A 14214-nucleotide genomic window follows, 5' to 3' on the forward strand; every position below is an offset into this window, starting at 1 on the left:
TTAAACAATTACTAAAGCAGTATAGTTATAGCATGAAGACAATTTCTGCGCCAGCTTGTTTCTCTGAAATTCTCTGCCACTGAACAGCTAGAACAGATAATAACTATTAGTAAATCAAACTCCTCTGCAATATCCAGCTGTGCCTCATGCATTTACATACAGATAGAATGGGTATATGTTTTTAATATGTATGTGATACGTACTTTTACCACATTCAAAGTGCATGGGACAAAGGAGGAGGAGAATGGCAATCGGATCAGCATGAGATAATAAAGTGGCCTAGCTAAAGTATTAGCCAGCGATTGATCTCAAACCGGGATGCTGCTTCTTCTGACCTGATTACTTACTATGCATAGATTCCATTAAATAGAGCTTAGACATGGAAAGCTTCTGGAAACACTCTAAATGCATAGAAGGATCTACAGCGCTCTGAATCCAAATTGTAACTGCATAGGAGCCCACGGCCCACACCTTCCCTGCTCGAGTCAAGGCCCACATTCAGGATAGGCTGAGAGGTTAAAGGGCCGCCTGAGAGCCGGTGGGAAGTCCTGCTGAGTCCCACAGGGAGGGCCCTTCCCTTCCCCCAAGCAAGCGTTTCACCCTCCAAACGAATGCCTCCCTCCTGAGAGGCTTGTCCTGTCCTGGCTGCAGAGCTCTGACTATCAGAGTGGGAAGGTACTGAGGGAGCTGAACAATCACTTAGGGTCACGGTCCCCTTTGAAAAACTGATGACAGCCATGAATTCTTCTTAAAAAAAATGCAAATCGCCACATGCATATACAATTTTGGATGTAATTTCAGGGGCTCTAACAGACTTCCTGAATGAAGTCACAGACCCTAGGTCAAGGATTGCTGATCTGGTCCATCCCCTTCATTCTCCAGATGAAGCCACAGAAGTGGGGAGGGATTGGAGAGCTGCTGACAAGGGAAAGGAAGCTTCCCTGCTAAATCCGCCTGACCTTCGCTACAAAAGAACCCGAAAGGAAGATTAATTCGGCAGAAGGAATTCTCTGTGGTTTACACAGGCAGATGGTCTATAGAGTAAGGATGCTCACCTGTCCCTTTTACTTAAAAATATGTAAACATATAATGTGAATAGCCAAGCCAGCCACGCACCTCTCCATCTCTGTGCCTTCACCTCAGCCTGTCTCTGTCCCTGAGGGCAGGGGTATGATTCTTAATTTTTTGCTTCCCTCAATCTGATTATTGACATTTTGGAAAACTTTCCCTACTGCCTTCGCATCATCGTCCTCTCCCCTCTTGCTGCAATCCCATCAATCCTTTCTGACTGGCAGAAGCTGCCCTTTTCCCACATAAGCTGTGACATGTTTGCTTGGTTGTCTGAAGCCTCTGAACACCGTCTGCCACCTCCTCAGATTTCCTACAGCCTGCAAACTTTTTTCTAAGTTTGTTGGTCTTCAGTCACAGAGCTGGGGCAGCACTGATATAGGTCTTTCCTGTGCTTTACATCAGAGTGATTTAAAAGTGGGTTCTTTAATTACGGAATCATCGTCACAGGAACAGAAAGAGTGTGTGTGGGGTTCCTATCTGTCTGGCTGTGTCAGCATGCCAAATGCTCCTGGGCTGCCTGTATGGCTGGTTTTCCTTTGCTGGGTTTAAAGCTGACTCTTGATGCATGCAATAACTCTTAAAGAACTGAAGAAAGGTCAGATCTTCCCCAAGGATGAAGGACTTCCCTATAACTGAATAGAGTCCACTCAAAAGAATTAACTCAAGAAAAAAGGTACTTATGGGTGGGTGTGCTGCTTCTATGTCAAGTCAAAGTTTTCAGACCTGGGTACTAGGGTTCCTTCTATTAGAAGTGGAATTTCTTAACAGATTGCCCAGCTGGTGGTGAATATATTGCCTATTTGAGCTCTACCTTTGTGGGTTTGTGACTCCATGAGGCCAATGTCAATGGAATTTCTGTTCCAGCAAGCACTAGAGGTTTCACATTGCTCTGAAAAGGTTTGGGGACGCGACACACTCATGCTTTGCCCATCCTTTCTTCTGCCTGGAATGACCCCTTGCAAACTCTCTATTAAAATTCAATCCATCCTCCAAAGGCTGTTTTCAAATGCTACCTTCTCCACATAGCTTTTCCCCATTTCCCCATATGGATCCCCACAGAACTCTGCAATTCTTTTATAGTACTTAGTTTATTCTAATTATTTGTATACTTGCCCTACCCCCTGCAGCACTGTATGTGTGAAGCTTACCCTGCATCTTCTGCTGAGTCTAGCACAGGACTTTGCACATAATGGTCTATAAACATCTACTGAATCAGTCGTCTACCTGGTTCTGAGATCTCCCAAGATGATGTGGATGCCAATGATGAGACTTCTGAGTTAATTCTTTATGTAGCTTAAGGGCTACGTGCCAGAAAACGGTACCAGTTCATGTGGACCCTGGCCTCCCCCAAATGTGAGCATTAAGGGAAGTTCTTGGTCCAATTTTAAAACATTTCCACTTAGAACAGAAAAACTGTAGCCATCTTAGGAACAACCATGCAAAGCAGAGAGAATTAAACAGCTAAACAACTAAATGAGTTCTAACATTGGGATTTTAATAGCCTCTAGCGTCTAAACTTGAGTTTTACATGTCATCTTTAAGAATGATACGGTCAAAAAGTGCAAAGATGATGATTTTTAAGACTTGGGTATTCTGGTATATAAGGTGACTACACCAAATAAAACAACAAAAAACACTTGAGTGCCTGCTAAGTGCAAGGCCCAGGCCCAGAGGTGAGGGTGTTTGGGCACACCTCTCCCTGCATTCTGATTTACTTAGGCTGGGACTTGCTATGTTCACTGGTGGTCAGGGTCACACCCAAGTTCATGTAAGAGTTCCGTGATGGCAAATCTGTAACTTTCCATATTTCCACCCGACTTCACCTCTGATGCTCTCCCTTTGATTTGCAAAATGCAGGCCCATAGGGAAACCTCAACAATCCTGCAGGCCTCACAGCTGATGTGGCCCAAGTTGTGCAGACCATGTTGGTACCCTGCTGGCTGGAGTCACCACGCTTGGGAGATACACTGCTCTTTTTGTGAAAGGCAGGCACCCCCTGCACCCCCCGCCCCAGGGACAAATGGGCTCTACAGTTCATGCATTCCAGAGGACGCACGCTCAGCTTCCAGATGGGATCATCACCAAATAGGTTGTAGACGGAGAGGGAAAAGGAAAAGTTAAAGCTATTAATATGCTGGAAGTAATAAAGAGACTGGTTTCTTAAGGGGGTCCCTAGGATGTGACTCAGGTTCCTCAAGCCAGGGACAGCCCACTTTCTTTCCTATCCTCCCCTTCTGGGCCCAATATTTTGGCCAAAGGAGGGCAGGGCTCAACCCCCTTGACCACAGGAGCCTCACACACATTCCATTGTTTCCTGCCCCCTCACTGAGCCTGTACTAAGCCAGGGGGTGCCTCACTATTGCTATACCTAGGGGAATAAACTCATTTAAATCAAACTGTGAGCAGTACTAGAAATAATGTTAAATTAAGTATAGGATAGTGCTTCCTGTGACAATTTTTCATTGTATTTTATTGATTTATTGATATTTATTAATTAAAAATATGGGATGACACACACCAGGGTGTATAGTTGTAAACAGATATATTGAAATACGTATTCCTCATCTCTCTCCACACACAGACAGCCATGTATGCTTACTTTCAAGGCACTGAAAGGACTCACCCTTCAGCCTTATCTTTACAACTTGCCACCCTGGAGTGGTGTTCCCTACCAACACATACATCTGGATGCATTTATGAGTGTATGTACGATCTGCAGATGTTTTATTTATAAGTGGCCAACTCACTGCAGCATTGAAACATGCATTTACAAATAGATATCTGTTTTATGAAACCCTATTCCTTTGTTTTAATAGCTGAGCTATCCAGCCATAGCATGATAATGTACAAGGTAAACGGGTCTCCATCTCTAGAACCTGTTCCAAGTTTCCTCAAATGTGACTAACTGCATGAATTTCCCAACCATCAGAGATCTGCCCCCGTCAAAAAAAAAAAAAAAAAGACCAGTTTATTCTAGACATAAAACCTGCACAGTTATAAACTGCAGCGGTTTTAGGGGTGAACTTTAACTTGAACCTACCCTGAAAACTGAGATTCTGCTCCAGGGGTAACATGAAGAACAAAACTACCTTCCTGGAAAGCACATGATATAAAGGGGAAACATACGGCTATTTTATATTTGGGGATGAAATCTGTATTATACAGAAGTTTGTGTGCTTAGAGTATTCATAACGATGAAATACAAAGGCTAAAAAACCTTTGAACCGATATCTTTAAAATTATTATTTAAAGTGATGAGAGAAAACTAGTCAGAATTTGTCCTGATTGCAATAATCTAAAGACAGGGAATGGTATGCAAAACGTTAGAAAGAGTAGACTATAATTATTATTTATTAATGCTTGATGCTAACGTTATTCTAACAGCTTCTGCGTTGTCAAATCAACTATCTGCACTAAATAAATGACCATTTGGGAATTGTTAGGGAACGTCTCTGTTCCTCTCCCTGCTTGACTAAAACTGTCATTTGCGATCAAAGAAAGCGGCCTTGGAGCTGAGAACACAGCACTTGCAGCCTTGCAGTTGTGTCTCTTTCTGAGGCAAGACCAAAGATTCACATTAACTTGATCTTTTGCAGCCAATCTAATTTCATTCTACATGAATCCAAAAGGACTCCACGCCACATTCAGAATTTCCTGTAGGACTGCACTAAAAACTTAATATGCTGACTATCTTCTCTGTTACCAATCCTCTGAATTCTGAGAGGCTGTAATAGCAAATGAGGACAAGGAGCAACCTAGATTAACTTATGACCCTTGAGTGTGAGGCAAAGGAAAAGAATTCTGCATTAAGTTTCAAATTGGTGATGGGTTTTTAAGAAATGAAAACTACTATCTGAGGATGTGAGCTTCAAAAGCACCCACTGAAATGAAGTAAATAATATTGTCTTTGCTGAGTCTGTGGATGCTTTAAATCCCATTCTGGTCCTTTTAACAGAATGTTAAGCACAGATATGTAACTGGAGAATTCTAATGTAACTAAAAAAAATCTACTTACCATCAGTTCCTCAGGTGCTGGCCTTTCTTTTGGTTGTTTTCTCATGCTGTAAGAGAAAAACTCATATTATCTATATCACTTGTAAATTTGTGCTATAATTTCCACCATGGACTATTTCTCCTGGAATTTGAATGTTTTCAAAATTCATCACGTTCAATTCTTGGCCAAAGCATTAGCATGTACTCCCTTTCTTTTGTTTTGGCCTTCAATTAATCAGATTTTGGGGGAATCTCATGAATGAAAAACACAAAGATTTTGGGGGGCAAGTTACTCTTGCAATACAGATAAAGAATGAATTTAAATTTATCCTAATTATACTTCTGAAACTAATGTGAAAAAAAAAGCAGCAATGTTCATTTCCTGACTCAGTTATCAATTCATTTCAAACAAATTTAGGGAACAATATACTTCTTTTTTGGTAACTGGGATAAGACAATAAGAAAAGAAACACGAATATCAGGTCAAATGAGAAAACATCTCATCCCTTCATTATTACTTCAAATGACAAGTAATATATAAAAGAGGTCAGGTATCTAGATAATGCTACAAAACTACAAATGGGTTATTACATTATCTCAACTTTCATTTATTTTGGCTACCATGCAAGCTGATAATTCATTAAACAGCTGTGGGAAAGTTACATTTGTTTAAGCTGCTTAAAGAATCACATTCCTCCTGCAAAACATTTCGTCATATGTGCAATAGTCATAATTAGTAGCTACAGCATGTACTTAGCTACGTGATGAAGCACCCAGTCATGGGACTGAGGTAACTGTGAGTAAGCTGCCTACTTGATGGTCGATTTATACTAAACTCAGAGTATCTGTGGGATGAAGTCATAAAAAGAGATTGCTGCTTCTATTACTTGGAAAATCACACAGACACTTTTTCTTTATATAAGGCAACCTCAAACAAGCAAGAAAAAAAAAAGCCCTTCGTACAATCTCTGCATTTGCTGACAGTATTTTTTTAAGTACAGAGATCTAATGATCATTTGGTAAACAAGAAGCGTAGTTATGAACCATTAATGACATCGAGGACATTTGCCTTCCCTATAAATAACCATATGCATCTCTCAAATACTGCATCCATTAGCAAGTAATTCAAGCTGTCTCGCCAGTGGAGTTGGTAACAGTCTTAATCTGACATGCCAAAGTAGCTGTATCTCTTGGGAAAACAAGGCTATTACCCACTATCATTTCTGTTTTGGCTTGACATCTGTGGAAATTTCAACACAGGTTATCCCTCCCTCTGTCTCCATAAAACTTTTATATAATAGCTGATTAATTTTTTGGACAGAAGGCAGGCAAAGCCCTCTCTGCTTTTCTCCCTCTCTGCTCAGAAAGGGCCCCACCCCCAGGTTGGTCTCAGACCACATAGTAGGATAGGCACAGTGGTCACGGCACAAATCCAACATCTCGGAGCGGGTGATGCCAAAACCCGGCGCTCCAGGCAGCTTGGGAATCGCACAGTTTGTTTTTCAATTTCTGCATTTCAAAATGGGATATTCCCATCATGTGCTTCTGTTTCTAGGAATTTCATGTAAAGGAAATTAAGAGAGACTGATAAATATTTCTAGATAATGGCTCTAATATTAATGAGCTTAGGATTCTAGTGTTCAACCAATACATACCCTTTTTTCCAACATGGCATATTTTGGAAATAAAATGTTTGCAGAGTGAGAACAGTTTTTACAAGCTACGGAATATTATGTAAGTATTTTAAATAAACAGAAATACCGTTAATAAAAATTTTAGAAGTTGGGGGTTAAAATTCTCTTCCCCACATATTCTCCTATGGAATATAAACTACACAAGACATTTTTATTAAGAGGTAACATATTACATTTAGTCAAAAAGGTGATAAAGCTTGACATTTATATTAAGGAATATTTCTTGGTTTCACTTTAGCGGCATCATGAGATGGATCATGGGGGGGAGGGGGAGGGGACAGTGTACAACCATTTTGGTTTAGCAAGGAATCCTGAATGCACCATTTTGTGGCACCACAAGAATGAAGGGCTCCTTTTCCACTAGTGGATGAAACTCTGAAGGGGTGATGAAATAAGGACTTTGATTGAAGGAGGGAAAGAGAAGTAAACGTACTTATGAAGGAGTTCCAGAACGTCCAGAACAGTTGCTAGTTAGTCCTGTCTCCTGCTTTGGGGTGGTCATCTCTCTGCTCCCAATTTCCTTCTCTCTCTCCCTCTCTCTCTCTCTATGCTGGGGTGAGGGAGAGGGCAGAAAGATGGCAGCACAGCAACTAGGCCTTCCAAGACCACGTGGGTCCTCTGAATAGGGGAGAGGTGGAGAATGTGAAAGGGATAATAAAAGAAAACTTCATTCTATGGGGAGGAAAAAGGCAGAAGGCTGGAAGAGAACCCTTGGCAGAAAAATGCCTGTTTCCTCAGGTGTAAAATGACAAGGGCTTGCCTAGAGACTCTAAGGGCCCCTTTGATCTAAATCCTGTGGCTCCTCTCAGTTCTTAGAATGGTTAAAGTGGGCCTAGTGGAACTGTGTCTTCATAGTCTCTCAAACATCAAAATTCAATGAAATGGGACACCACTATTGTGTCTAAAATATAACCAAAGATAAAAGTTATTTACTGAAAATCCAATGAATTAATAAACTATGCTGCTTCCACTAAGTGACAGACACTTTTATGGGTAACGTGAGGTTACATTAATAAAAATAAGCTCCATATGTCTGTTCAATAGGGGCTATAAAATTATGTATTTCTTAAAACAAAATTGGATAGCAACAGTACCTGTGCTCAAAGAAGGAACCTGATTCTCAGCAGTTTATTAAAACAGGAAAAAGCCCCTAAAGTACGTTTATGACCCTTTGTGTAAATAACGTTTACATAATTTAAACAATTTCTTCAGCTTTGCTGCCCCATCTGCCCAAGGCCCCGAAGTCCCTCCGTCTCCAAAAGGAAGCAGGGAGAGCCATAAGGTCTCACGGAGCCGCAGAGTTAATGGCATGTATCATTTACATTGAGGGCATGGCATGTTTGCAAACGGGCTCACCACTGAGTGATGAAATGTACAAATGGCTCGGAGAACTCTCCAACCGGAAGGACGGGTGAATCCTGGGATGGAGGAAAAACAAGTCACCAAAAGTCACAACAATTCCTTTTCTTTCTTTATACCCTCCACCCCCAATCCCAAAGGAGCATATAAAGCTGAATATATAACAAGGATTCACCACCATGTGGAAAGGAAAATAAGGCCTCATCCAATTAAAAAAACGGTCTACACTCTCTTCCACATGTTTATGTAAAAATGCCAAATTTAAAGCCACACACATTTTACCATGGTGAGAAACATGAGAGCAAAGAGGGAAGGGAGGTGAAAAAAGGACAATGATAGCCACAGGGTAGGAAAGAAGGTACGAAAGTGTAAATGAGAAATTAATGATTATTTAAGTAACACACAAATGGTCTTGTAATTAACAAAGAGCTGTGAAATTATTCTTGTGTTGACCTTTGTTTCTTTTACTGGGTTTGCTATTTACACTTTCCTTTTTATTTACATTTATTAGTATATACAGCTGCTCTTAACTGCTTGCCCCTAACTGAATCATGTGTGTCAGAGTTGGTTTTTTTTTTTTTTTTTTTTTTTTCACTTTAATAGAAAAGCTTTTTATAGGGGAAGCCGTTTCCTGAAAAGGAATTTCAGCCTATTTGCCAGTCTAGGCAAACTCATCATATGAGAAAGCCAGTGAATTAAGGACACAATGAAAAACGCCCACCTTGCCCAGGAACAGAACTAGGGTGGAGGTGGCAGTCACTCAAGAGAGCAGAAAACTACACAGCAACAAACAACAACTACCATGTAACACAGGGAGCAAACCCCATTACCATTTGCAAAGGAAGGCTTTAAGAATTTAGGAGTGTTTTCAAGAATGACAGAGAACGCCACTGTGTTTATAGTGTAACGGCTCAGAATGTAATGAAATTACACTGCAGAGTACTTTAACAGTCATCTCATTAGACCTACAGTTGGAACAAGAGAGCCACATAAAGTAGGCAGCTGCAAATGACTCCATTCTCATCTATTCTCATTTGCTATTAAAAATACCTTTCGGCGGCTTTTTTTCCTCCCTGACATCCCTACACAAAGTGCCCTGCAAAGTATGATACATGCACCTATTTAAATTAACAAAGGAATGACTTATTTTAATCTCACTGTGCTTTGGAGTGCTTTGGCCATTTGGATGAGCAATATATCATTACATACAACCTTCCAGCGCTGCAGGCAAGAAACTCAGAGCATGCAGCATTTGGTGGGAGCCAAACAATTTCTCTAGCACACAACTGTGTCAAATGCATGCATGTATTCATTATTGAGAACAAGAGGAAATAGCTTTGATGTAGTGGAAAAAAGAAGATGATAAAAGCACCTCTGCAATATGCGTGTCATTATCAATGGTGGCAGATAGATACAACTGCACAGCCTCCTATGTGATTAGTAAATATACATATAATTGCTGTGGCCAATTATCAGAAAAATGAGATCGGTAATTACAAGACAGAAAATTAACTAGAACTCTTATTAAGGCTTTGTTTCCAAATCAAACAATTGGAAAACTACTGGAAAATACAGTTAAATCAAAGGGAACTGAGGGGGTCAAAGGAGCCAAAAAAAAAAAAAACAAACCAAAAAACCCAAAGTTAAAAAAAAAAAAAGGAATGTGAACCAAATGTTTCTTAGTTTTTGCATATCTGTCCTCTTTGAATTGACATTATTTGTCCAGAAGAGGGGAAGGTTAGTAATTGTAAACTTAAGATTCTCATCAATAGAGAAAGGTTTCCAAGAGAAAAGGAAAACAAAGGAAAACGGGAGTGAAATAAAATCTTGCCAAGTTCAAAGGATTACATGCAGGCATTACATAGAGAGGACGTGAAAGAAGGTGGGGAACGATTAAATAGTCTGCTCAAAAGAAACAAGGCACGCAGTTAACATGACAAGTCCTCAATAAAGGTACTATAAAATGGTCACAGAAGTCCTATCAGTTTGAAGAGCAAAAATAAAACATGGTATCAATTTCAGCCCAGTCTGTTTTAGGAAAGCCATATATATCACCAAGCCTGCAAGATTCTACAAGCCCCAGTTCAAGAGATGACATTTTACTGTCTCAAACACTATTAGTAAAAAGACAGTTCAAAGTCTGAGGTACAAAAATTATGGACTCTGATCAGGTAGTTAGTTTTCTAAGTCATTCCTTTCTGAAATTTTTTGGGAGGCTGTAGTACTGGAAGTGTCTGAGTAGTAGCTGCTTTAAAATGAATGTTTAGGAAAATAAAAGCCTACTGCCTTAATGTGGCTGAATATTTACCAAGATGGTTAAAATTCTAGACTGGTTTTATACAAAGATCCTGGTATAAAACGTGATGCTAATGTGGGCCTCATTTCAAAGTATGATACCAAGAGTAAATTAATGAATTATAGACTAGGCAACTTGATGAAGATGTCATTTTAACGTGGATGAGAAACAAAACGAGGAAACTGTGACATCTTTGCATGGGTAGTTAATTTTATTTAAGACCTGATATTGTAGCCTGTTAAGTTCCTCATAATATAAAACTAAGGAACCCTGGGTGGTACCCATGAATAATTTATTTCACTTGTGAAAATGCGCCAGCCCAAGTCGACTTTGCAGAACCACAGAGAGTGGATTCTCATCTCAGTGGTGCCTGGAAAGAATCAGTCATCAAAGATGCAGGGGGAAATTCTAATCTCACAAGCATAATGCCAGATATTTCTTTTCATTAAAATCCACGTCTCCTGTGTATCTCAGAGGAGAATTTTCTGAGATACAGAAGACTGACTAGTGGGGGGCGGGTTCAGAATGCCACATGCAAACACGGGGTGGGGGAGTCCTCTGAGAGCCTCCAACTCCACAGAAGCAGGCAGGCTGTCAACAATCCAAAGAAGGCAAACGAACAGACCTGACAGTATTCCCCGTGCTGGAGGATTTTTAAGTATACTTTTCTCACTTTTAAGCAAGTAAAATTAGAAGTTAGTTTAGATCAGGATGTAAAAAATCTCCGAGAACCTGTCTATTTCGTTATCTAATTCCAACCTGTGCGAAGGAGGGAAGGAGGCTCGCAGTAAAGGCACTCCAGCATCACCGTGGCACCCAGGGAGGGAAAGTAGCCAGTCACTGTGGGGTTAGAGTGAGACAGAACCATGCCCAGGGGTTCGGAGGATCTCGTAAAGTCACTGCTGCTACTTATCAAAAATGTTCTGTGTGGAACACGGGTTCAGGCAAGATGAAGAAAAAATACATTTCAAAAATGTAAACACAAATTAGAGAAGCAGTTACACCAGCCAACTCAGTATTGGCTGAAATGGACTCTAAATTGTTAATAAAAGTCCCTCTCTTTAAGACCCTGGGTGCCATACTTCACCTTGAGGGCTTTTGGGGGGATACTTTTGTTTTGAACTTCTAAGCATGGAGGCATGGAACGAAACAGAGGACACAACCTTAACCAAAAGCCTTGACCTGAGATTCCGGTCCTGAAATCAACTTTAGCGTCCTGCTAAGGGAAACAGGCCGAATCCTGTTATGGAGCAGGCAACCGTTATATAAAAACAGCTGCTGCAGCCACTTCAGTAAGCAATTCTGGTTATCACGGAGGACAGTCTCCAAGTCTCAGAGTTTTTGGGAACTACCTGGTCAGCCCCTCCTGCTAAACAACTGGAACACAAGCAGGCAGCATGCTAGAGAACAGCGAAGGACGAGAAGAAAGTTTGACTGATGCCTTTGCCTTGTGAATAATGAACAGTTCAGGAAGGTCAACCCATTACAAGAGAAACTGTTTAATTATTAATTATGTGCAATCTATGAGCAAAAGGACAAGTTCAGAATGTTTAATGTATGCTAACTTCAACTGGACTCTCTCTGGGTATTTTGTTATTAGCACTTGTCAGCAAGGTACTCAAGCATAAAAAAAGGTAAGCAGCAGAAAATCCGAGAGAGTGTGTGTGTGTGTGTGTGTGTGTGTGTGTGTGTACCTGCAACAAGGTGGGGGAGGGGAGAAGGAGGTCCAACTCCAACCACAACTGCTGCTGGTTCACCTGCAGAGTAAGTGTGCCAAAAAGTACACTTTGTGATCTTGGGAGCAGGCAAGTTAAGTTGGATACTCCAAATAAAGAAAACATAAATGAGAAAAATGCTTTTGAAATGACTTACTTAAAAGGGAAATCATTATTTTAAAGGCATAGTTTTTTTTTAAACCATGTTATTTCTTGGCTTTAAAGAATCCGTGTCATTAATGTTCACGCACATGCTAGCATGCACACACGCACGCACACACACACACACAAATGCATGTAAAACTGGTAGAATCTGAATAAATTCAGTGGATGGTATCATGTCAATTTCCTGGTTGTGATATCATACTATACTTATAAACTGTTACCATTGGGGGAAACATAGGATCTTTCCATATTATTTCTCACAACTGCATGTGAATCTAAAATGATGTCAAGGGCTTCCCTGGTAGCACAGTGGTTAAGAATCTGCTTACCAATGCAGGGGACACAGGTTCGAGCCCTGGCCTGGGAAGATCCCACATGCTGCGGAGCAACTAAGCCCGTGTGCCACAACTACTGAGCCTGAGCTCTAGAGCCCGCGAGCCACAACTACTGAGCCCACGTGCCACAACTAGTGAAGGCTGTGTGCCGAGAGCCCGTGCTCCACAACAAGAGAAAGTCACAACAATGAGAAGCCCACGGACCACAATGAAGAGTAGCCCTGGTTCACCACAACTAGAGAAAGCCCGTGCACAGCAACGAAGACCCAACACAGCCAAAAATAAATAAATAAATAAATAAAATAAAATGGTGTCAAAATAGGAAGTTTAAAAGTAAAAGGGTAAGGAGCTATTTTTGTTTAAACTCATGAGGTCCAGATTTAGCAGAGCTCTGCTTTGAATAATGGAGAAGCCTGGCATAACTATTTAACTGGAAAAATGTTGAGGGACCTTTGCTTTACAAATATACCTGAGGATTTAATTTTTGCCTTTAATTCATAATTAAAGATGACAATGGAACCTGACAATGATGTGGTGTTTAATTCAGACACAGATAGGGCATAGATACAAAATGCTGTATAAAAATGATACAATCATTCATTACTTATTTATTGCTTCACTCATTCAACAATTTTCTTGACCATCTACCATGTCAAAGGCACTGGGCTGGCATTGTGGGATGACTGATACTTGATCCATAGCCTGGAAGAATTTGTGTGTTGTTCAGAGGGATAAGATGTGCACCCCTAAGAGTGATGGGGAAGAAACTTATTTTGAGAGTCTGGAGGGCTATGAGATACCGTTTTTGCTCTCCCACTTTTCTTCCTTCCTCACTTCCAGAGAGCACGTGGGGGTGAAGGGACCTTGAACATCTTAATCTGTCTCATGTTCCCTTCTCTTTCCAAAACAGACATTCCTTCAAACCAAGCTTTTATATGTATTGGCAGTAAAACATAAAGAAGACAGAAGGACAACTTCTCAAAAATCTCAAGGTGTTGGCCACACTGGTGAATTCTGAGGTCAGCTGTGCTGTGGTTAGATTAAACCAGGCAAATTAAGTGAAACATGGCAATCCTTTTTAACAGTTTTTAACAGCCTATTTCTAGACTTCTTGGTGTCAAGCCATCAAGCCAACACGTTAACTAACATTAGAGAATCACCTGCAGTCTGACCAGTACTGAGAGTTATGCTCTAACATTTAAAAAATAAATATTTTAATTCAAGCCTAATGTTCCTTTGGCCTGGCCCAACAGTTTCTGGTCCTACATACTGGGGTTCATACTAACTGGCACAGCTCCCCTAGATCACTCCACGTCTATCTGCAATGCTGGGATTGAAGGTTTTTTGTGATTCCAGTGGCTTCACATCAGGCAGGACAGCATTTTGCCTTATCAGATCCCAAATTGTTTTTTGATCCTCCACTGTTCACTGCCTTAAAATAGCATCTTTGTGAGACAACTGGCAGAATCCACAGGACAAATCTGCTCTTGACCGGGGAAGGAACCTCATTTACTTGGGGAGGACACAAAAAACAAAAAAAACCTGGACTCTCACCTTTAAAGATCTCCACAGAAGAAATCCCAAAA

General features: G+C 40.7%; 1 protein-coding gene across 3 annotated transcripts in view; it reads right to left on the reverse strand.

Moving 5' to 3' along the window:
* Window positions 1-14214, reverse strand: part of MAP2K5 (mitogen-activated protein kinase kinase 5) — a 278593-nt gene that overhangs the window by 31498 nt on the left and 232881 nt on the right. For all 3 annotated transcript variants that reach the window (XM_059058573.2, XM_059058575.2, XM_067029606.1), the window contains 2 exons: window positions 8115-8176; window positions 5087-5132 (listed from right to left, as the gene is read on the reverse strand). In XM_059058573.2, coding sequence (XP_058914556.1) covers window positions 5087-5132; window positions 8115-8176 — 108 coding nt within the window. The remainder of the gene's footprint in view (window positions 1-5086; window positions 5133-8114; window positions 8177-14214) is intronic.

Source organism: Kogia breviceps, chromosome 3 (genome assembly GCF_026419965.1).
Source record: "Kogia breviceps isolate mKogBre1 chromosome 3, mKogBre1 haplotype 1, whole genome shotgun sequence".
Lineage (NCBI taxonomy): Eukaryota > Metazoa > Chordata > Mammalia > Artiodactyla > Physeteridae > Kogia > Kogia breviceps.